Below are 23,577 nucleotides of genomic sequence, written 5' to 3' on the forward strand. Positions count from 1 at the left end.
TCATACTTATCAAGAATTAAATGGGTTGAATGCCCCAACCAAAAGACAAAGACTGGCTGACTAGATACAAAAAAGACCCCTAAATATGCTGTCTACAAGAGACCCACCTCAAAACAAGGGGCACAGACAGACTGAAAGTGAAGGGCTGGAAAAAGATATTCTATGTAAATGGAGACCAAAAGAAACCTAGAGTAGCAATACTCATATTAGGTAATAGACACTGAAATAAAGGCTGTGAAAAGAGACAAACAAGAACATTACATAATGATCAAAGGGTCAATAAAAGAAGATATAACAATTATAAATACATATGCACCCAACATAGGAGCACCACAATATGTAAGGCAAATGCTAACAAGTATCAAAGGGGAAATTAACAATAACATAATAATATTGGGAGACTTTAATATCCCAACTCACACCTATGGATAGATAAACTAAGCTGAAAAATAGCAAGGGAGAACAAAATTTAAATGGTACAAAGGACCAATTAGACCTAATAGATATCTATAGGACATTTCACCCCAAAACAAGGAATTTCACCTTTTTCTCAAGTGTACATAGAACCTTCCCCAGGATAGTTCACAACCTGGGCCATAAATCTAGCCTTCAGTTCAGTTCAGTTCAGTTGCCTAGTCGTGTGTGACTCTTTCTGACCCCATGAACCGCAGCACGCCAGGCCTCCCTATCCATCACCAACTGCTGGGTCTACCCAAACCCATGTGCATTGAGTCGGTGATGCCATCGAACCATCTCATCCACGGTCATCCCCTTCTCCTCCAGCCCTCAGTGTTTCACAGCATCAGGGTCTTCTCAAATAAGTCAGCTCTTCACATCAGGTGGCCAAAGTATTGGTATTTCAGCTTCAACATCAGTCCTTCCAATGAACACCCATGACTGATTTCCTTTAGGATGGACTGGTTGGATCTCCTTGCAGTCCAAGGGACTCTCAAGAGTCTTCTTCAACACCACAGTTCAAAAGTACCAATTCTTTGGCACTCAGCCTTCTTCACAGTCCAACTCTCACATTCATACATGATCACTGGAAAAACCATAGCCTTAACTAGATGGACCTTTGTTTACAAAGTAATGTATCTGCTTTTTAATATGCTGTCTAGGTTGATCAAAACTTTCCTTCCAAGGAGTAAGCATCTTTTAATTTCATGGCTGCAATCACCATCTGCAGTGATTTTGAAGCCCAGAAAAATAAAATCAGCCACGGTATCCACTTTTTCCCCATATATTTTCTAAGAAGTGTTGAGACAAGATCCATGATGTTAGTTTTCTGAGTGTTGAGCTATAAACTAACTTTTTCACTCTCCTCTTTCACTGTCATCAAGAGGCTGTTAAGTTCTTCTTCACTTTCTGCCATAAATGTGGTGTCATCTGCATATCTGAGGTTATCGATATGTCTCCCAGCCATCTTGATTCCAGCTTGTGCTTCCTCCAGACCAGCATTTATCATAATGTACTCTGAATATAAGTTAAACAAGCAGGGTGACAATATACAGCCTTGACGTACTCCTAGTCTTATTTGGAACCAGTCTGGTTGTGTCATGCCAAATTCTAACTGTTGCTTCCTGACCTGCATACAGATTTCTCAAGAGGCAGGTCAGGTGGTCTGGTATTCCCATCTCATTCAAAATTTTCCACAGTTTATTGTCATCCACACAGTCAAAGGCTTTGGCATAGTCAATAAAGCAGAAATATATGTTTTTCTGAAACTCTCTTGTTTTTGCAATCGTCCACCAGATGTTGGCGATTTGATCTCTGTCTTTTCTAAAACAAGCTTCAGCATCTGGAAGATCATGGTTCACGTACTGTTGAAGCCTGGCTTGGAGAATTTTGAGCATTACTTTACTAGCATATGAGATGAGTGCTATTGTGTGGTAGTTTGTGCATTCTTTGACATTGCCTTTCTTTGGAATTGGAATGAACACTGACATTTCCCAGTCCTGTGGCCACTGCTGAGTTTTCCAGTTTTGCTGATGTATTGAGTGCAGAAGTTTGACAGCCTTGCCTTGGTAAATTAAAAAAATAAAAATAAAAAAATGAAATCATTCCAAGCATCTTTTCTGATCACCATCCAGTAAGATTAGATGCCAACTACAGGACAAAACTATTAAAAATACAAACATATGGAGGCTAAACAACATGCCTCTGAATAACCAACAAATCACAGGTGAAATCAAAAAAGAAATCAAAATATGCATAGAAACTAATGAAAATGAAACACAACAATCCAAACCTATGGGACTCAGTAAATGCAGTGCTAAGGAGAAGGTTCATAACAATACAGTCTTACCTAAATAAACAAGAGAAAAATCAGATAACCTAACTCTATACCTAAAGCAACTAGAAAAGGAACAAATGAAGAACCCCAGGGTAGAAGGAAAGTAATCATAAAAATTAGGGCAGAGATAAATGCAAAAGAAACAAAGGAGGCCATAGCAAAAGTCAACAAAGCTAAAAGCTGGCTCTTTGAGAAGATAAATAAAATTGACAAACCATTAGCCATACTTGTCAAGAAAAAATGGGAGAAGAATCAAATCAACAAAATTACAAATGATAATAGGAATATCTGGACAGAAAACACAGAAATACAAAGGATCATAAGAGACTACTATCAACAACTATACACCAATAAAATGGACAGCTTGGAAGAAATGGACAAATTCTTACAGAAGTATAACTTTCCAAAACTGAACCAGGAAGAAATAGAAAATCTTAAGACCCATCACAAGCACGAAAATCGAAATTGTAATCAGATATTCCAGCAAACAAAACCCCAGGTCCAGACGGCTTCACAGCTGAATTCTACAAAAAATTTGGAGAAAAGCTAACATCTATCCTACTCAAACTCTTCCAGAAAATTGCAGAGAAGGTAAACTTCCAAACTAATTTATGAGGCCACCATCACCCTAATACCCAAACCAGGCAATGATGCCACCAAAAAAAAAACTACAGGCCAATATCAGTGATAAACATAGATGTAGAAATCCTTAACAAAATTCTAGCAAACAGAATCCAAGAACATATTAAAAAGATCATACATCATGACCAAGTGGGCTTTATCCCAGGGATACAAGGATTCTTTAATATCCACAAATCAATCAATGTGGTACACCACAGTAACAAATTGAAAACTAAAAACCATACAATAATCTCAATGATGCAGAGAAAGCCTTTGACAAAATTCAACATTCATTTATGATAAAAACCCTCCAAAAAGCAGGAATAGAAGGAACATACCTCAACATAATAAAAGCCATATATGATAAACCCACATCAAACATTATCCTCAATGGTGAAAAATTGAAAGCATTTCCCCTAAAGTCAGGAGCAAGACAAGGGTGTCCACTTTCACCACTACTATTCAACATAGTTTTGGAAGTTTTAGCCACATAAATGAGAGAAGAAAAAGAAATAAAAGAATCCAGATTGAAAAAAGAAGTAAAACTCTCACTGTTTGCAGATGACATGATCCTCTGCATAGAAAACCTTAAAGACTCCACCAGAAATTTATTAGAGCTGCTGCTGCTAAGTCGCTTCAGTTGTGTCTGACTCTGTGCGACCCCATAGATGGCAGCCCACTAGGCTCCTCTGTCCCTGGGATTTTCCAGGTAAGAACACTTGAGTGGGTTGCCATTTCCTTCTCCAATGCTAATCAATGAATATATTAAAGTTGCAGGATATAAAATTAACACAAGAAATCCCTTGCATTCCTATGCACCAACAATGAGAAAAGAGAAGGAGAAATTAATGAAACAATTCCACTCACCATTGCAATTAAAAGAATAAAATACTTAGGAATAGACCTATCTAATGAAACAAAAGACGTATATATAGAAAACTATAAAACACTGATGAAAGATATCAAAGATGACACAAATAGATGGAAAAACAAACCATCTTCATGGATTGAAAGAATCAATATAATGAAAATGAGTATACTACCCATAGAAATCTATAAATTCAATGCAATCTCTATCAAGCTACCAATGGTATTTTTCAGAGAACTAGAACAAATAATTTCACAATTTATATGGAAATACAAAAAACCTCTAATAGCCAAAGCATTCTTGAGAAAAAAGAATGGAACTGGAGGAATCAATCTGCCTGATTTCAAAATATACTACAAAGCCACATTCATCAAGACAGTATGGTACTGGTACAAAGACAGAAATATAGATCAATGGAACAAAATAGAAAGCCCAGAGATTAATCCATGCACCTAGGGACACCTTATCTTTGACAAAGTAGACAAGAATATACAATGGCGAAGGGACAAGCTCTTTAACAAGTGGTGCTGGGAAAACTGGTCAAACACTTGTAAAAAAATGAAACTAGAACACTTTTTAAAACCATACACAAACATAAAGTCAAAATGGATTAAAGATCTAAACGTAAGAGCAGAAACTATAAAACTCCTGGAGAAAAACGTAGGAAACGGAGTCTCCGACATAAATCACAGCAGGATTGTCTATGACCCACCTCCCAGATTAGTAGAAATAAAAGCAAAAATAAATAAATGGGACCTAATTAAACTTGAAAGCTTTTGCACAATGAAGGAAACTCTACGCAAGGTGAAAAGACAGCCTTCAGAATGGGAGAAAATAGTAGCAAATGAAGCAACTGACAAAGAATTAATCACAAAAATATACAAGCAACTTCTGCAGCTCAATTCCAGAAAAATAAGCGACCAAATCAAAAAATGAGCCAAAGACCTAAACAGAAATTTCCCCAAGAAGATATACAGATGGCTAAGAAACATATGAAAAAATGCTCAACATCACTCATTATTAGAGAAATGCAAATCAAAACCACAATGAGGTACCATCTCATGCCAGTTAGAATGGCTGCTATCCAAAAGTCTACAAACAATAAATGCTGGAGAGGGTACGGAGAAAAGGGAACCCTCTTACAGTGTTGGTGGCAATTCAAATTAGTACAGCTATTATGGAGAACAGTGTGGAAATTTCTTTTAAAAAATGGAAATAGAACTGTCATATGACCCAGCAATCCCAATTCTGGGCATACACACCGAGGAAACCAGAATTGAAAGAGACACGTGTATCCCAATGATCATCATAGCACTGTTCACAATAGCTAGGACATGGAAGCAACCTAGATATCCATCGGCAGACAAATGGATAAGAAAGCTGTGGTACATATACACAATGGAATATTAATCAGCTATTAAAAAGAATGTATTTGAATCAGTTCTAATGAGGTGGATGAAAGCAGAGCCTATTATACAGAGTGAAGTAAGTTAGAAACAAAAGCACCAGTATAGTATAGTAACACATATGTATGGAATTTAGAAAGATGGTAACGATGACCCTATATGCTAGACAGAGAAAGAGATACAGATGTAAAGAATGGTCTTTTGGACTCTGTGGGAGAAGGCGAGAGTGGGATGATTTGAGAGGGTAGCACTGATATATGTACATTATTATATATGAAGTGGATCGCTGGTCCAGGTTTGATGCATGAGACAGGGTGCTCACACCTGGTGCACTGGTATGACCCTGGGGGATGGGATGTGGAGGGAGGTGGGAGGGGGTTCTGGATTGGGAACACATGTGCACCTGTGGCTGATTCATGTTGATGTTGGCAAAATCCACTACAATATTGTAAAGTAATTAGCCTCCAGTTAAAATAAATTAATTTTAAAAAATTCAAGGCCTATATGAGCACATAAAAAAATAACAGCAACTGATTTTCATATCATTTTAGAATGAGTCACATAAGTGAATCTGACTTTGACATTCCTCAGATAGACACCTTGATATAGCATATGTGTGCTAGTCACTCAGTCATATCCTACTCTTTGCGAACTCATGGACTCTAGCCTTCCAGGCTCCTCTGCCCATGGAGTTTTCCAGGCAAGAATACTGGAGTGGGTTGTCAGTTCCTTCTCCTGATATAGCATATGGGATTTTGTAAAATCCTTTTCAAATGAAACATGCATTACTTGTATTTGCCAAGTTTAACAAATAAATGTTTGAAATTCATCTGGTAACTAAACTGGTTCAGAACAGAAAGATCAGCAGAGCCATACTCTGAGTGTTTTGCTCATTCATGATGAACTGCAATCATTACTCTACAAGTAAGCTGTAGAATTTTACTTTTAAAGAAAAATATTAGCAAGTAGCCCAGGTATCATACTTAGACATTTCAGGTACAGACAGTATAAACAGTCAACAAGCATAGTCAACTAAACAGAACCAGGACAGAGCAGATTTGAAAATCATAAACACTTATGATTAACTTCTAATATAATAAATTCAATCATTTCTACCACAGATTTCAATTAACTGTTCAACTGAAGTTTTTGTTTGATTTCGTACCATTATCAGAGGGTTATTTTCATGTGAGTTAGAAGAATAAGATAAGATAACAGCCAAGAAAATAAGGAGAAAATGGGTCTCTGGTCAACTTGCTAATTAAAAAATGTGTCCCTGATATGAGAATAAAAAAAAAATCTTTCAATAATAAAATTAATATTTAAAATAATATACACAATCACTACACTCCACAGATCTGGAATTTAGGCTGAAGGAAAGGTTATTTGCCCACAGTTACACAAATGAGCACTTGGGCTAAAAACCAGTCTCAAAACTGAATCTTACGTGAGAGCTTGCCCTTTGTTCTGCCCATTCTTTCAGGGAACATTCTGGAAGAATATTGACATGCAGTGATTAAGCCCACAAAGATCCTAAGAGTCAGAAACTTTGTTTGAATCTCAGATCTGTTCCTAATCGTCTTATTTGAATGTCAGTTTTCTTATCCATTAAATAAGAATGAAATAATACTTACAAACTTAGATATTTGTTGAAGAAATACAATGACTGCAAGAAAAACATTCTTCACACATATGTGTAACAAACAAAAGTGCATTGTATTTTTTTCTTTAATTGGAAATATATAGTTGTGTAATTTAATAAAAATACTATTTCATCTCACATTGGATAAATAATTTATGTGGTCTTACATTTAGATCTTTAATCCATTTTGAGTTTTTTTTTTTTTTTTTTGGTGTGTGTATGGTGTTAGAAACTGGTCTATATTACTCAGCTATAAAAAAAAGAACACATTTAAGTCAGTTGTAATGAGGTGGACGAAACTGGAGACTATTATACAGTGTGAAGTAAGTCATGAAAGAGAAATGTCAATACAGTATCTTAACAAATATATATCGAATTTAGAATGATGGTAATGACGATTCTTGGAGAAGGAAATGGCAACTCACTCCAGTATTCTTGCCTGGAGAATCCCAGGGATGGGGGAGCCTGGTAGGTTGCCATCTCTGGGGTCGCACAGAGTCGGACACAACTGAAGCAACTTAGCAATGACGATCCTGATGATCCAATGAATGATCCATAGGCATTGACGATGACCAATGGCAGCAAAAGAAACACAAATAGATTCCTTTTATTTCTTTTTCTGCTCTGATTGCTGTGGCCAAAACTTCCAAAACTATGTTGAATAGTAATGGTGAAAGTGGGCACCCTTGTCTTGTTCCTGACTTTAGAGGAAATGCTTTCAATTTTTCACCATTGAGGATAATGTTTGCTGTGGGTTTGTCATATATAGCTTTTATTATGTTGAGGTATGTTCCTTCTATTCCTGCTTTCTGGAGAGTTTTTATCATAAATGGATGTTGAATTTTGTCAAAGGCTTTCTCTGCATCTATTGAGATAATCATATGGTTTTTATTTTTCAATTTGTTAATGTGGTGTATTACATTGATTGATTTGCGGATATTGAAGAATCCTTGCATCCCTGGGATAAAGCCCACTTGATCATGGTGTATGATTTTTTAATGTGTTGTTGGATTCTGATTGCTAGAATTTTGTTAAGGATTTTTGCATCTATGTTCATCAGTGATATTGGCCTGTAGTTTTCTTTTTTTGTGGGATCTTTGTCAGGTTTTGGTATTAGGGTGATGGTGGCCTCATAGAATGAGTTTGGAAGTTTACCTTCCTCTGCAATTTTCTGGAAGAGTTTGAGCAGGATAGGTGTTAGCTCTTCTCTAAATTTTTGGTAGAATTCAGCTGTGAAGCCGTCTGGACCGGGGCTTTTGTTTGCTGGAAGATTTTTGATTACAGTTTCAATTTCCATGCTTGTGATGGGTCTGTTAAGATTTTCTGTTTCTTCCTGGTCCAGTTTTGGAAAGTTGTACTTTTCTAAGAATTTGTCCATTTCTTCCACGTTGTCCATTTTATTGGTATATAATTGTTGATAGTAGTCTCTTATGATCCTTTGTATTTCTGTGTTGTCTGTTGTGATCTCTCCATTTTCGTTTCTAATTTTATTGATTTGATTTTTCTCCCTTTGTTTCTTGATGAGTCTGGCTAATGGTTTGTCAATTTTATTTATCCTTTCAAAGAACCAGCTTTTGGTTTTGTTGATTTTTGCTATGGTCTCTTTTGTTTCTTTTGCATTTATTTCTGCTCTAATTTTTAAGATTTCTTTCCTTCTACTAACCCTGGGGTTCTTCATTTCTTCCTTTTCTAGTTGCTTTAGGTGTAGAGTTAGGTTATTTATTTGACTTTTTTCTTGTTTCTTGAGGTGTGCCTGTATTGCTATGAACTTTCCCCTTAGGACTGCTTTTACCGTGTCCCACAGGTTTTGGGTTGTTGTGTTTTCATTTTCATTCGTTTCTATGCAAATTTTGATTTCTTTTTTGATTTCTTCTGTGATTTGTTGGTTATTCAGCAGTGTGTTGTTCAGCCTCCATATGTTGGAATTTTTAATAGTTTTTCTCCTGTAATTGAGATCTAATCTTACTGCATTGTGGTCAGAAAAGATGCTTGAAATGATTTCTATTTTTTTGAATTTACCAAGGCTAGCTTTATGGCCCAGGATGTGATCTATCCTGGAGAAGGTTCCATGTGCACTTGAGAAAAAGGTGAAATTCATTGTTTTGGGATGAAATGTCCTATAGATATCAATTAGGTCTAACTAGAACAGTCTTTTGGACTCTGTGGGAGAGGGAGAGGGTGGGAAGATTTGGGAGAATGGCAATGAAACATGTAAAATATCATGTAGGAAACGAGTTGCCAGTCCAGGTTCGATGCAGAATGCTGGATGCTTGGGGCTGGTGCACTGGGACGGCCCAGAGGGATGGTATGGGGAGGGAGGAGGGAGGAGGGTTCGGGATGGGGAACACATGTATACCTGTGGCGGATTCATTTTGATATTTGGCAAAACTAATACAATTATGTAAAGTTTAAAAATAAAATAAAATCAGAAAAAAAAAAAAGAAACACAAATAGAAAGAACCGACTTTTTGACTCTGTGGGAGAAGGGGAGGGTGGGATGATTTGAGAGAATAGCATTGAAACATGTATATTACCATATGTAAAATAAATGACCAGTGCAAGTTTGATGCATGAAGCAGGGCACTCAAAGTCCGTGCTCTGGGACATCCTAGAAGGAGAGGGTGGGGAGGGAGATGGGAGGCAGTTCAGGATGGGGAGACACATGTGCACCCGTGTGTAATTCATGTCAATATATGGCAAAAACCATCACAATATTATAAAGAAATTACCCACAAATTAAAATAAATAAATTGATTAAAAAATAAATACAGAAATAAATAACTCCTTATTGAGTTTCTGAAATGGTGAAGATAAATGTATTTTGTGTCCATCTCAGATCATTCGGAAAACTTTCTCCACATACATGTACATTCATGTACACACTGAGAATTAAACTACAAAAACCTGAAATTAGAGCTAAATTTTATTGATAAGATTAACAAATTGTGTTTAGAAGACTTTTATTTATAAGAACATGTGTGTGTGTGTGTGTGTGTGTGTGCGCGCATGCTTAAAGTGGCTTCAGTTGTGTCTGAATCTTTGCAGTCCTATGAAATGTAGCCCTCAAGCTCCTCTGTCCATGGGATTTTCCAGGCAAGAATAAGGGAGTGAGTTGCCATTTCCTCCTCCAGGGGATCTTCCTGACCCAAGGATAAAACCCTTGTCTCTTGCATCTCCTGCATTGGTGGACAGATTCTTTAACAGTGGTGCCACCTGGGAAGCCCTACCTTAAATATATGTGATTCATAGATAGTTGAAACAAAGAAGTGCACATTTACCTTCCATTATTTGAAGTACGGCTTTTGCCTTTTCTTTACATGTATGTTCACTGATTAGTCATACACTGGATAGAGTCAAGCATCATCTTTATTACACAAACCACACCCATAATACATACTCTGCAACGTCCAGTTTTGAATCCCATGAAATACAATGTGTATTTAGCAGTCTTGAAACGCTTTAAAATACTAAATTTTATAGTAAATTTTCTGAATCTTCTGCTCTTTTGTTACTTAGACATAATTCTCTGACACATTTTAGTGAACATTGCCCTTTATAACTCTTTCTGAAAAGTTCAATTTGATCTTCTTTGAAGCAATTATTTTATATTCATATTGTACTAGTTAGCATAAAATTTTAATTAAATGAAAAAAATTTAATAGCAAGTGGAGTGATATTAGCATGTCTGTGAACACATATCTAACTTTTCCTAAGCATAAAACACATTTTGGCAGCAAAAAAGTAAATGGAAGTTGCAGCATCCTAATTAGGTACATACAGCTTATAGAGGTCAAAAGTCAATATGTTTTATTCAATGGAAACTAAAAATAAACTTTGTTTGACCAATGAACTGGTTAAGCAGAAATCTGTCAAAAGAGTTTTTAATTCATTAATGTTAGCATACTTGCTATATCAAAGTAGGACATCGATTATGGCAAATATCAATCAAATTTAACACTATACTTACATATCTAAACTGAAATTTTGATGAAAAGTCATTACATTTCATGAATTTAATGTCTAAAGAAGTTTGTTTGCAGTTTGTGTATATCCATCATAGCTACTTGACTGCTACCTAACAGCTGCACCAACCTTTAATCGTAGATCAGATCAGATCAGATCAGATCAGTCGCTCAGTCGTGTCTGACTCTTTGTGACCACATGAATGGCAGCACGCCAGGCCTCCCTGTCCATCACCAACTCCCGGAGTTCACTCAGACTCACGTCCATGGAGTCCGTGATGCCATCCAGCCATCTCATCCTCTGTCGTCCCCTTCTCCTCCTGCCCCCAATCCCTCCCAGCATCAGGGTCTTTTCCAATGAGTCAACTGTTCGCACGAGGTGGCCAAAGTACTGGAGTTTCAGCTTTAGCATCATTCCTTCCAAAGAAATTCCAGGGCTGATCTCCTTCAAAATGGACTGGTTGGATCTCCTTGCAGTCCAAGGGACTCTCAAGAGTCTTCAGCTTTTGAACCACAGTTCAAAAGCATCAATTCTTCAGCGCTCAGCCTGCTTCACAGTCCAACTCTCACATCCATACATGACCACAGGAAAAACCATAGCCTTGACTAGATGGACCTTTGTTGGCAAAGTAATGTCTCTGCTTTTGAATATGCTATCTAAGTTGGTCATAACTTTCCTTCCAAGGAGTAAGCATCTTTTAATTTCATGGCTGCAGTCACCATCTGTAGTGATTTTGGAGCCTCCAAAAATAAAGTCTGACACTGTTTCCACTGTTTCCCCATCTATTTGCCATGAAGTGATGGGACCGGATGCCATGATCTTCATTTTCTGAATGTTGAGCTTTAAGCCAACTTTTTCACTCTCCACTTTCACTTTCATCAAGAGGCTTTTTAGTTCCTCTTCACTTTCTGCCACAAGGGTGGTGTCATCTGCATATCTGAGGTTATTAATATTTCTCCCAGCAATCTTGAGTCCAGCTTATGTTTCTTCCAGTCCAGCATTTCTCATGACATACTCTGTATATAAGTTAAATAAACAGGGTGACAATATACAGCCTTGATGAACTCGTTTTCTTATTTGGAATCAGTCTGTTGTTCCATAAGGCTTTAAATGAAAAAAGTACATATGAATGATTTTTAGAGTAGTTAAAATGAATGCATCTCAAATTCGCATGTGTAGATGGATCACCTATGGGATCTTACTATGGAGATTATTTTTTCAGTAAATTTTCATATAATATATTATACACACACACACACACACACACACACACACACACACATGTTACCACCGTTAAAACAAAAAAAAGTTATATTGACACCAGGTACCACTCCAGGCAAATGTTATCATTTACTCTTGGAATAGAGCCTGAAAGTGGTATTTTTGCTAAATTATCCAGTGGAATAAATGTGTAGGTTAATTGGAGAAACAGGATTTAAACAGAAAAACTTAAAAAATGCCTTCCAATCATTTACCATTTAAGTTCCAAGAGAGTTCCAGAAAAACATCTATTTCTGCTTTATTGATTATGCCAAAGCCTTTTACTGTATGATCACAATAAACTGTGGAAAATTCTGAAAGAGATGGGAATACCAGACCACTTGACCTGCCTCGAGAAACCTATATGCAGGTCAGGAAGCAACAGTTAGAACTGGACATGGAACAACAGACTTGCTCCAAATACGAAAAGGAGTATGTCAAGGCTGTATATTGTGACCCTGCTTATTTAACCTATAAGCAGAATACATCATGAGAAACGCTAGACTGGAAAAAACACATGATGAAATCAATATTGGTGGGAGAAATATCAGTAACCTCAGATATGCAGATGACATCACCCTTATGGCAGAAAGTGAAGAGAGGCTAAAGAGCCTGTTGATGAAAGTGAAAGAGCAGAGTGAAAAAATTGTCTTAAAACTGAGCATTCAGAAAACGAAGATCATGGCATCTGGTCCCATCACTTAATGGGAAATAGATGGGGAAACAGTGAAAACAGTGTCATACTTTATTTTTGGGGGCTCCAAAATCACTGCAGATGGTGATTGTAGCCACGAAATTAAAGGACGCTTACTCCTTGGAAGGAATGTTATGACCAACCTAGATAACATATTGAAAAGCAGAGATATTACTTTGTCAGCAAAGGTCCATCTAGTCAACGCTATGGTTTTTCCTGTGGTCATGTATGGATGTGAGAGTTGGACTGTGAAGAAAGCTGAGCACCGAAGAATTAATGCTTTTGAACTGCGGTGTTGGAGAAGACTCTTGAGACTACCTTGGACTGCAAGGCGATCCAACCAGTCCATCCTAAAGGAGACCAGTCCTGGGTGTTCATTGGAAGGACTGATGCTGAAGCTGAAACTCCAATACTTTGGCCACCTCATGCGAAGTGTTGACTCACTGGAAAAGACCCTGATGCTGGGAGGGATTGGAGGCAGGAGGAGAAGGGGACGACAAAGGATGAGATGGCTGGATGGCATCACCGCCTCGATGGACATGGGTTTGAGTGAACTCTGGGTGTTGGTGATGGACAGGGAGGCCTGGCGTGCTACAATTCATGGTGTCGCAAAGAGTCGTACACGACTGAGTGACTGAACTGAACTGAAGAATCCCTTAGAAGAAATGGATTATCCCCCATAGTCAACAGAAGAGTCTGAAATGTACTTCGGCAGTCTCAAAAACTACAGAATGATTTCTGTTCATTTCCAAGGCAAAACATTCAATATCACAGTAACCCATGTCTATGCCCCAACCACTAATGATGAAGAATCTGGGGTTGAATTGTTCTATCAAGACCTACAAGACCTTCTAACACCAAATAAAGAGGTTTTTTACATCATAAAGGGTTGGAATACAAAAGTAGGAAGTCAAGAGATACCTGGAATAACAGGCAAGTTTGAACTTGGAGAACAAAATGCAACAGGGCAAAGGCTAAAAGAGTTTTGCCAAGAGAACACAGTGGTTATAGAGAACACCCTCTTCCAACAATACAAGTGATAATTCTACACAGGGACATCACCAGATGGTCAATACTGAAATCAGACTGATTATGTTCTTTGCAGCCAAAGATGGAGATGCTCTAAACAGTCTGCAAAATCAAGACTGGGACGTGACTGTGGTTCAGATCATGAACTCCTTATTGCCAAATTCAGACTTAAATTGAAGAAAGGAGGGAAACCTACTAGACCATTCAGGTATGACCTAAATCAAATCTCTTAAGATTGATTATGCAATGGAAGTGACAAATAGATTCAAGAGATTAGATCTCATAGACAGAGTGCCTGAAGAACTATGGACAGAGTTTCCTGACATTGTACAGGAGACAATGATCAAAACATCCCCAATAAAAAGAAATGCAAAAAGGCAAAAGTGTTGTCTGAGAAGGCCTTAAAAATAGCTGAAAAAAGAAGAGAAGTGAAAGGCAAAGGAGAAAAGGAAAGATACACCCATCTGAATGCAGTGTTCCAAGAATAGCAAGGAGAGATAATAAAGCATTCCTCAATGATCAATGCTAAGAAATAGAGGAAAAGAGTAGAATAGGAAAGACTAGTGATTGCTTCAAGAAAATTCCAGATACTAAGGGAACATTTCATACATCAGTTCAGTTCAGTTCAGTCACTCAGTTGTATCTGACTCTTTATAAGCCCATGAGCTGTAGCACACCAGGCCTCCCTGTCCAGAGCCAACTCCTGGAGTCCACCCAAACCCATATCCATTGTGTCAGTGATGCCATCCAACCATCTCATCCTCTGTCGTCTCCTTATCCTCCTGCCCTCAATCTTTCACAGAATCAGGGTCTTTTCAAATGAGTCAGCTCTCTGCATCAGGTGGCCAAAGTATTGGATTTTCAGCCTCAACATCAGTCCCTCCAATGAACACCCAGGACTGATCTCCTTTAGGATGGACTGGTTGTATCTCCTTGCAGTCCAAGGGACTCTCAAGAGTCTTCTCCAACACCACAGTTCAAAAGCATCAATTATTCAGCACTGAGCTTTCTTTATAATCCAACTCTCTCATCCATACATGACTATTGGAAAAACCATAGCCTTGACTAGGCAGACCTTTGTTGACAAAGTGATGTCTCTGCCTTTTAATATGCTGTCTAGGTTGGTCATAACTGTCTTTCATAGAAGGACACAATAAAAAACAGAAATGATAGACATAACAGAAGCAGAAGGTGTTAAAAAGGGGTGGCGAAAATACACAGAACTATGCAAAAAAGATCATAATGACCCAAATAACCATGATGGTGTGATTACTCACCTAGAGACAGGCATCTTGGAGTGTGAACTCAAGTGGCCCTCAGGTAGCATCACTATGAAGAAACCTAGTGAAGATCATGGAATTCCAGTTGAGCTATTCCAAGTCCTAAAAGATGATGCTGTTAAAGTGCTGCTCTCAACATGCCAGCAAATTTGGAAAACTCAACAGTGGCCACAGGACTGAAAAAGGTCAGTTTTCATTCTGATCCCAAAGACAGGTAATACCAAAGAATGTTCAAACTATGACACAATTACACTCATCTCACATGCTAACAATGTGATGCTCAAAATTCTCCAAGCCAGGCTTCAACAGTACATGAACCAAGAGCTTCCAGATATTCAAGCTGGTTTTAGAGAATGCAGAGGAAGCAGAGATCAAATTTCCAACATCTGTTGCATCATAGAAAAAGCAAAATAATTCCAGAAAAACATTTACTTCTTTTTTATTGACTATGCCAAAGCCTTTGACTGTTTGGATCACAACAAACTGTGGAAATTTCTTCAAGAGATGGGAATATCAGGGCACTTTACCTGCCTCCTGAGATATCTGTATGCAGGTCAAGATGCAATAGTTAGAACATGGAATAAGGGACTGGTTCCCAATTGGGTAAGGAGTATGTCAAGGCTGTATATTGTCACCCTGCTTATTTAACTTATATGCAGTGTACATCCTGTGAAATTCCAGGCTGGATGAAGCACAAGCTGGAATCAAGATTGCTGAGAGAAATATCAGTAACCCCAGATATGCAGATGACACCACCCTTATGGCAGAAAGCAAAGAACTAAAAAGCCTCTTGGTGAAACTGAAAGAGAAGAGTGAAAAAGCTGGCTTAAAACTCAACATTTAGAAAACTAAGATCATGGCATCTGTTCCCAACACTTCATGGCAAATAGATGGGGAAACAATGGAAACATTGACACACATTATTTTCTTGGGCTCCAAAATTATTACGGATGGTGACTGTGGTCATGAAATTAAAAGGTGCTTACTCCTTGGAAGAAAAGTTATGACCAACCTAGACAACATATTAAAAAGCAGAGACATTAATTTTGCTGATGAAGGTCCATATAGTCAAGGCTATAGTTTTTTGAGTAGCAAAGTATGCATGTGAGAGTTTGACCATAAAAAAGCTAAGTGCCAAAGAATTGATGCTTTTGTACTGTGGTGTTGAAGAAGGCTCTTGAGACTCCTTTGGACTGCAAGTAGGTCAAACCAGCCAATCCTAAAGGAAATCAGTCCTGAATAGTCATTGGAAAGACTGATGCTGAAGCTGAACCTCCAGTAATTTGGCCACCTGATGTGAAGAACTGACTCATTAGAAGAGACCCTGATGCTGGGAAAGATTGAAAGCAGGAGGAGAAGTGTACTACAGTGAATGAGATTTTGGGTGGCATCATGAACTCAATGGACATGAGTTTGAGCAAGCCCCAGGAGTTGGTAAAGGACGAGGAGTTGGTAAAGACAGGGACTGCATGCTGCAGCCCATGGGGTTGCAAATAGTTGGACATGACTGGGCAACACAACTGACTGAAAAATGAAGGAGGTGCTTTCCTCGTGGCTCTGGCTGTAAAAAAAAAAAATTCTGCCTGCAATACAATAGACCCAGGTTAGATGTCTGGGTTTGGAAAATTCCCTGGAGAAGAGCACGGTTACCTCCTCCATTATTCTTGCTTGGAAAATTCCATGGTCAGAGGATCCTGGTGAGCTACAGTCCATGGGGTCACAAATAGTTGGACACAACTAAGAAACTAACATGCACACATACACACACACACACACACACACACACAAATGAAGCTAAAGTTTTTATCTTTGATTCCATCAGTTCTTTTTGTCATGAGGTAAGAAAATATATTTTCTAAGGAGGCATATTCTCAAAACGTTGTTAAGCTAAATATAACAGAAAAGCCTTCATGATAAGAAAAGCAAAGAAGCTTGATTAACAGTAATTAATTTGATTAAGAGCCAAAAATTTCTGGCACTGGAATTTGTTTTAAAGTGAAGTGAAAATGAGAGTCACTCAGTTGTGTACGACTCTTTGCGACCCCACAAATTATACAGTCAATAGATTTCTTCAGGCCAGAATACCGGAGTGGGTAGCCTTTCCCTTTTGTTTATGGTCATCTGTTTAACATTATTTCTTTGAGAATCATAAAATACTTTACAAGACAGATGAAAAACAAAATTATCCTTTTAATCATGTCAAATTCTTGGGCTAAATTCAATGATTTTAAAATTCTCAAAATAAAGGAAACAGGGAGGTAATCAGCATTTATTTAAATGGATATTAGAGTTTCATCTGCTAGTTATATCATAACATTTTTATGAATCTGAGAGCATTCATAGAACTGATATGAAAGCTGAAGAACAGGTAAAATTATTTTTATCACACATGAATATGTGAATTCTATTGTATGTTAATATTATCTGTGTATGATATGTATGGGCTTCCCTGGGGGCTCAGTGGTAAAGAATCTCTCTGCCAATGCAGGAGATGTGAGTTAGATCCCTGAATCAAGAAGATCCCCTGGAGAAGGAAATGGCAACTCACTCCAGTATTCCTGTCTGAGAAATTTCGTGGACAGAGGAGCCTAGGGGACTACAGTCTGATTCATGTATAGATACATTTGGTTAAACAAAATATTTAACAAAACAAAGAATATAAACATCAGGATCAGATTGTCTGAATCCAGAAATTAGCAGTTTTGTAAGCTTGGGTAGATTTAATCACTCATTTTGTGAGTTCTTTAACATGCACAGTAGAAACTTCCTGTGGGAACAAAGATGATTTCATCCTGACAGCGTGTATAGAAATGCTGTTTGAACACTATGGTTCAAAACTGAGATGATCTAAAAGCAAAGCAAAATATAGATAATATTATGAGATATTACTTGGGGCATTTATATGTCTTCCTTCTTTTACTTCTGTATCCTTGTTTTTGTTATTATCTCTGTCCCGCTTTTATAAGTTCCTTGACTTACTTAGGGAATGACCCATATAGAATTATAATTGTTGAATATTTATAGAGATATCAATATTTATAATTGCATTTGGGGTACAGAAGTTCCTCTTTTAGATCTATCTTAAAAATGTGACCGGTAATGATACATCTTATGCAGTATTAAATATTAAAATGGGGATTATACATTAATGATAAAGACCAAGTGACTTCCTTGATTGCTAAGTCAATGGAAACTAGAGAAATGACTTAGTTTTCTTGCTTTGTAATAAACATCTGATTTGTACTCCTGCATGCCACAAAGATGCAGTATATAGAAGTGATAGAAAATACAGTTATGAAATATATTCTGAATCTGGTCCTAATTAACATTACTTTATGAAAATACAAGATAGTGAACTCTTGTCTCAGTTATTTAAAATATAAATATGTATTGACATTACAAAATACTTTGTCAATAGAGGTTATGTATCAAGTAAGGAGTGTAGTTATAGATATTTGAAAACTGAATCCATGATCTTTCTACTCAGTTGTCAAATTTAGATACTTTAAAACTGCCATCAAATTAAAAAATCATAAAATGGAATCACCCCAACTGTTTAGTCAACAGAAAGAAATACTTTTTCTATTTTGTGGTACTACATATAGCATCTTTTAAACATTTCCCTATTGTATCGTAAATTATTTCTGATACAATCTAGAGTTTAGATGTCCTTGAAAAAAAAGAAGGCATTTCTTTTTTGAAATAGTATTTAATATATTTAGTCTCAAACTTAAGATTTGTAAAGTGATTTCAAGTACGGTAATTCAGGTGAAATTTGCATGGACTGTAGTTTTTTGACCTTTGTAATATTAATATTTTAAATGATTACAACCTACTTGCTATATAGATATAGTTATGTATGGAGACAACGAGTTAGGTGTTTTATCATATTCTAAAATTTAAAGTACCAATAATAGTTCCATTGAGCTGATTTTCTGTGATCTGTAGAGATAATTTGGATCAATCACCTATAGTAAACTGACACCTAGCTTGGTCATTTTAAAGCAACTCACTGTGGTTAAGCCGTTTAGACAGCAAAACAATGCTAGAAGGACAAAACGTTCAACAGTGCTAAATAGAGGGCTGTACATCAGCATATCTTCCATTACATACATATTTTTCAATAGAATATAAGTGCCAGGTGACCTGGGAACATTTCTTTCTTTCTTTTTTTTTAACAAAAGTTTTCTCAACACATAACAAGACCTGAAACATAATAAACGATAAATTTTTTTGGTCTAAAGAATATTATAGATGTTTTGTTTGGTATTTCAGATTTGGGAATTCAGCCTAAATAGAGTCAGAAAACAGTTTTCTTTCTTCTTTTAAGATTAAAAATCATAGAGGACATAAGGTTCCAGAAGCTTTAGTTGGAGGAGTACCCATGATTTTGTAAACCAAAGTAGTGACACAGAAGGATGTTCATTACAACAGAAATACATTATACAGAAGTCTGACAAAAAGGCCATTTAGAAAATTTGTCAGAAAAATGTGAGAAATGGGTTAGATACAAGCATATACTACAGAATTTTATCTTTCATCCTTAGATTTTGTTTTGTTAATTTTCACTTAGCTAGAATTAGTGTCACAGGGTGATTGTGGCATACTGACATTCAAATGTTTCAACAAGTTTTCATTCACTTGACAAATATTTGTCAAAGATTTAACCATGTCAGACACTATTTTAGGTTACTCTTTGTGTAAGCTTCTCCTAAATAGACAATTGCATGTTAGCCTTAAACAAACAAAAAAAATATTTGACCAAAAGTATTGTGAGAGAATTTATTAATAAATTACTACATGCTCATAAATGTATATTTTTTGCCCCAGAATATGTTTGGATTTTGATTATGCATGGCATGAAAATCATTTCACTTATGTAACGTATTTGTTCTTTGAGACATTTTTGGTCAAGAATTTACACATATTTATCAATATTTTAAATTTAATGTCACCATGTTTATTTATTAGTGTTAGGATTGCATTCTATTATATGTTTATGACTCCTAAAGTTATTGATTTAGATTATATAGTTAATTTTGAATTATATCTTCTTTCTAATGTATCTCATTTAAATTATTTGAACTAAAGAGTGAAATGATAGCTGGGAATGGCTTGTGTTCATTCTTGAAAGTGCCAATTTTTCAAAATGAAAGAGTTTTATGATGGGTCTTTGGAGTTTATTGATAACCATATATGGTGTAATGTTGAAAATATGTGTGTGTGTGTTGCTCAGTGTGTCCAACTTTGTGTGACCCCATGGACTGTAGCCCAGCCAGGTTCCTCTGTCCATGGAATTCTCCAAGCAAGAATACTGGAGTGCATTGCCATTCCTTTCTCTGGGGATCTTCCCCACCCAGGGATCAAACCTGGGTCTCTGAATGATGGATTAGCTTTGTTTATAGGAAATAAAGTTTAAAAAAATAGAAATGTATGCATATTTAGTTCAAAACCACATATCAAATCCCTATTTAACTTAGTCAATCTGAAGGAAAAATCTGTATTGTAAAAAAAAAAAAAAAGCAAAACAAAACAACTTTTAGTAGGAAAAGCACTCTATTCTTAGACCTTATTTAGATCAAGTAGTATTTATTATTTAAAATATGAGTATGTTTATCTTTCACTTCACATTTGAAATTCAGATATAATGTTTCAAATTACAGGGAAAAGATCAGATTGCTCTGTTATTAGAAACATACATTGTGGTTTGGATATTTAATTTAATTACAAAATTTCCCTTTAATTTTTACAAACAAAAGTACTTACAAAACTTGAATTTAATTTAATGAAATACAAATACAAATTTAATTTTATTTTGTTTTATTTAAGAAAATACTGTAGAATCACTTTTAGAATTTTTTCAGTGAGTTTTAACTGTGCAAAATGAGTGAACACTGGTTACTTCTCTGCATGATTTGGTACAAGCATAGAAACAAAACAGGAAAATACTGCTAGTTAGGGATCAGGGGCTAGAAAGAATATTGTAGAATGTCCCTTCTTACACATTCTGTGTCATAATGGTTCATCTGAGTGTAATGAGCATTAGAGGATTATAGGATTGGCATACATTTTAAATAAATGGCTTGGTTGGTCATGTTGTAGTTTCTCTTAGACCAAATTTCAGTCAGCTTCTTAGCAATGCTAATTTACATATTTGACACAATTTGTATGTTGGTTCCCTACCCTAACTAGCAGAAACATTATCATTTTGTCTCAAGAAACTTAACTAAGTAAAGGGAGAGATTAATTCTTAGGATCTCATGCAAATACAGAATCAAATGTATATCTGTATGAAAGATATGTTTCCTTTCTTACTATGTAAAAAGTAGATCTTAGGCAATATTTTAATCTTAGGTGACATACTTTTATTTTGAAAATACAAAAATATAATATTCATATTTTCAGTATTCAAAAAGTCATTACTTTGAATCTGTGCCTTCTAATCATGAAGTGCAAATGATTTCTAAGGCAGATAGCATTTGGTTTATTCAAAAACCATTTTATCATGTCTTATGCAGTCAATTAATCTGTCAGACTGGTAACATAAATCCTTCATACTCCTCCTCTTCCTGTGCATGTAAACTTTTATTAAATTCAGTTTGAAATTACTTACTTCTACTTCTTTTCTCTTTTTCATTTTTGTGGCACTGTCTTTTACTTTTTGTTCTTTGTTGCCATAAAATATTTATCAATGTATCATCTAAAAAGATTAGTTCTCCACAATATTTACCCAGGGTTTCATCACATGGAAAATATCTTGCTTACTACTAAAATCTATAGCCAGATTTCCATATGTCAGGTTTGCTGCTGCTAAGTTGCATCAGTCGTGTCTGACTCTGTGTGACCCCATAGACAGCAGCCAACCAGGCTCTGCCATCCCTGGGATTCTCCAGGCAAAAACACTGATCCTTTGACATTTGAAATATAAAACTAAATAAACTTATGGATATTAATTATGTGTGGTTTTCCATTAAACACTTAATTTTAAAAGGATTTAGATCTAAAAAAATATTTGTTTTAATATTAAACAAACATGAATTTGGATTTTGTTTCCTTTTTTTTTAACTGTCTTAATGGAAATATAGGTCTTCCAATACATTTACGGCTTCCCAAGCGTTTCAGTGGTAAAGATTTCTCCTGCCGATGCAGGCGATACAAATTTGATCCCTGAGTCAGGAAGATCCCCTGGAGTAGGAAATGGCACCCCACTCTAGTATTCCTTCTGGGATAATCCCTTGGACAGAGGAACCTAGGGGGTTACAATCCATGGGGTCACAAACAGTTGGACACAACTGAATTGCTGAGCACAACACATTTACTTTTCATTTTTTTCTTGCATATAATGTTACAAATAGTTAAAAAATAAAACTACCCTGAGACTATTTTTTTTAGAAATGACCTATTGTTTCAAGGTTAGCTCCTTTCTGCAAATATTAATATTCAACATGTGAATAGCCAATCTGCCGAAGCTTGTGTTCTGTACTATCATCACAGAGGTCTCAGTAAAATGTAGAGAGAAAGAAATAGAAAATAAACAAAAAATTTCCAATTATTTAAAAATATCAACTTGGTACTATGATTAAACTGGTATTAACTCACTGTGATTACAAGAAATCACAACTTCCTAAGTGCTGACACAGCATATGAGAAGATGAAAACATTCATAAACAGAATCATCAAGTCAGATGGCACTTTGAATACCATACTTTTTCTTTCATTTTTGCCTTAAATATGTGATCTGGAGAAGGTAATGGCAAACCACTCCAGTATTCCTGTCTGAAGAATCATGGACAGAGGAGTCTGGTGGGCTACAGTGGGAGTTGCAAATTATGTGATATGTAAATACTGAGATACATTATAAAGTAACCAGTTTATTTCACATTTTCTAAGTAGTACATCCAGATACATCTCTCTAAATTGATGCACTGGGAAAAATAATACCATCAATTGATAATGTTCACTGTCTTTCTCATTTTGCAGAGAATTTTAAAGTGAAATTAATAGAACATTGTTTTAGAGAACTATATAATATTGATTGATTGTGAAAGGTAGAATTTTATAGAAATTAGTTCATATTTCTTATGGATTTTTAAAAACCATGCTTCTGTGTATGAAAATGTACCAACCTCTGCCCAAAATAGAATTAAAGCAGATAATTTTGAAATAGTTATTTTATTAACTATATCCTTTCCTGGTTTTCTATTTCATATATTAAATATATATATGCATATGTAATAAGAAATATCCATAATGTATTTATAATATAAATATAGATGTTCATATAGCATAAATGTTTCTCCAGTGAAATATCTTTGTCTTTAACCTGTACCTTAAATGGTATGCAGAGCCTAATATTTTTAAAAATGCATATATGTATATATACAATGACAAAGTACTCTATAGAATTCACAAAATTGATTTCCACTAATGAAATATGAACTTCAAGTGTTTTAGTAAAAGCCATTCCCTGATATCTTGGACACTTATGCAATATAGAGATTTTAATTACCTACTATTTTCT

The 23,577-nt window shown here is 36.0% G+C and overlaps 1 protein-coding gene across 3 annotated transcripts in view; it reads left to right on the forward strand.

The window, feature by feature from the left end:
- Positions 1–23,577, forward strand: part of LOC133242872 (protocadherin-11 X-linked) — an 818,944-nt gene that overhangs the window by 787,154 nt on the left and 8,213 nt on the right. Inside the window, exon 7 of one of the 3 annotated variants that reach the window (XM_061409099.1) lies at positions 13,853–13,975. The exons of the other annotated variants lie outside the window; for them this stretch is intronic. Coding sequence (XP_061265083.1) covers positions 13,853–13,953 — 101 coding nt within the window. The 3' untranslated portion in view covers positions 13,954–13,975. Of the gene's footprint in view, positions 1–13,852; positions 13,976–23,577 lie in introns of those variants that run through there. 3 annotated transcript variants of the gene reach the window in all.

This window comes from Bos javanicus, chromosome X (assembly GCF_032452875.1).
Source record: "Bos javanicus breed banteng chromosome X, ARS-OSU_banteng_1.0, whole genome shotgun sequence".
Taxonomy (NCBI): domain Eukaryota; kingdom Metazoa; phylum Chordata; class Mammalia; order Artiodactyla; family Bovidae; genus Bos; species Bos javanicus.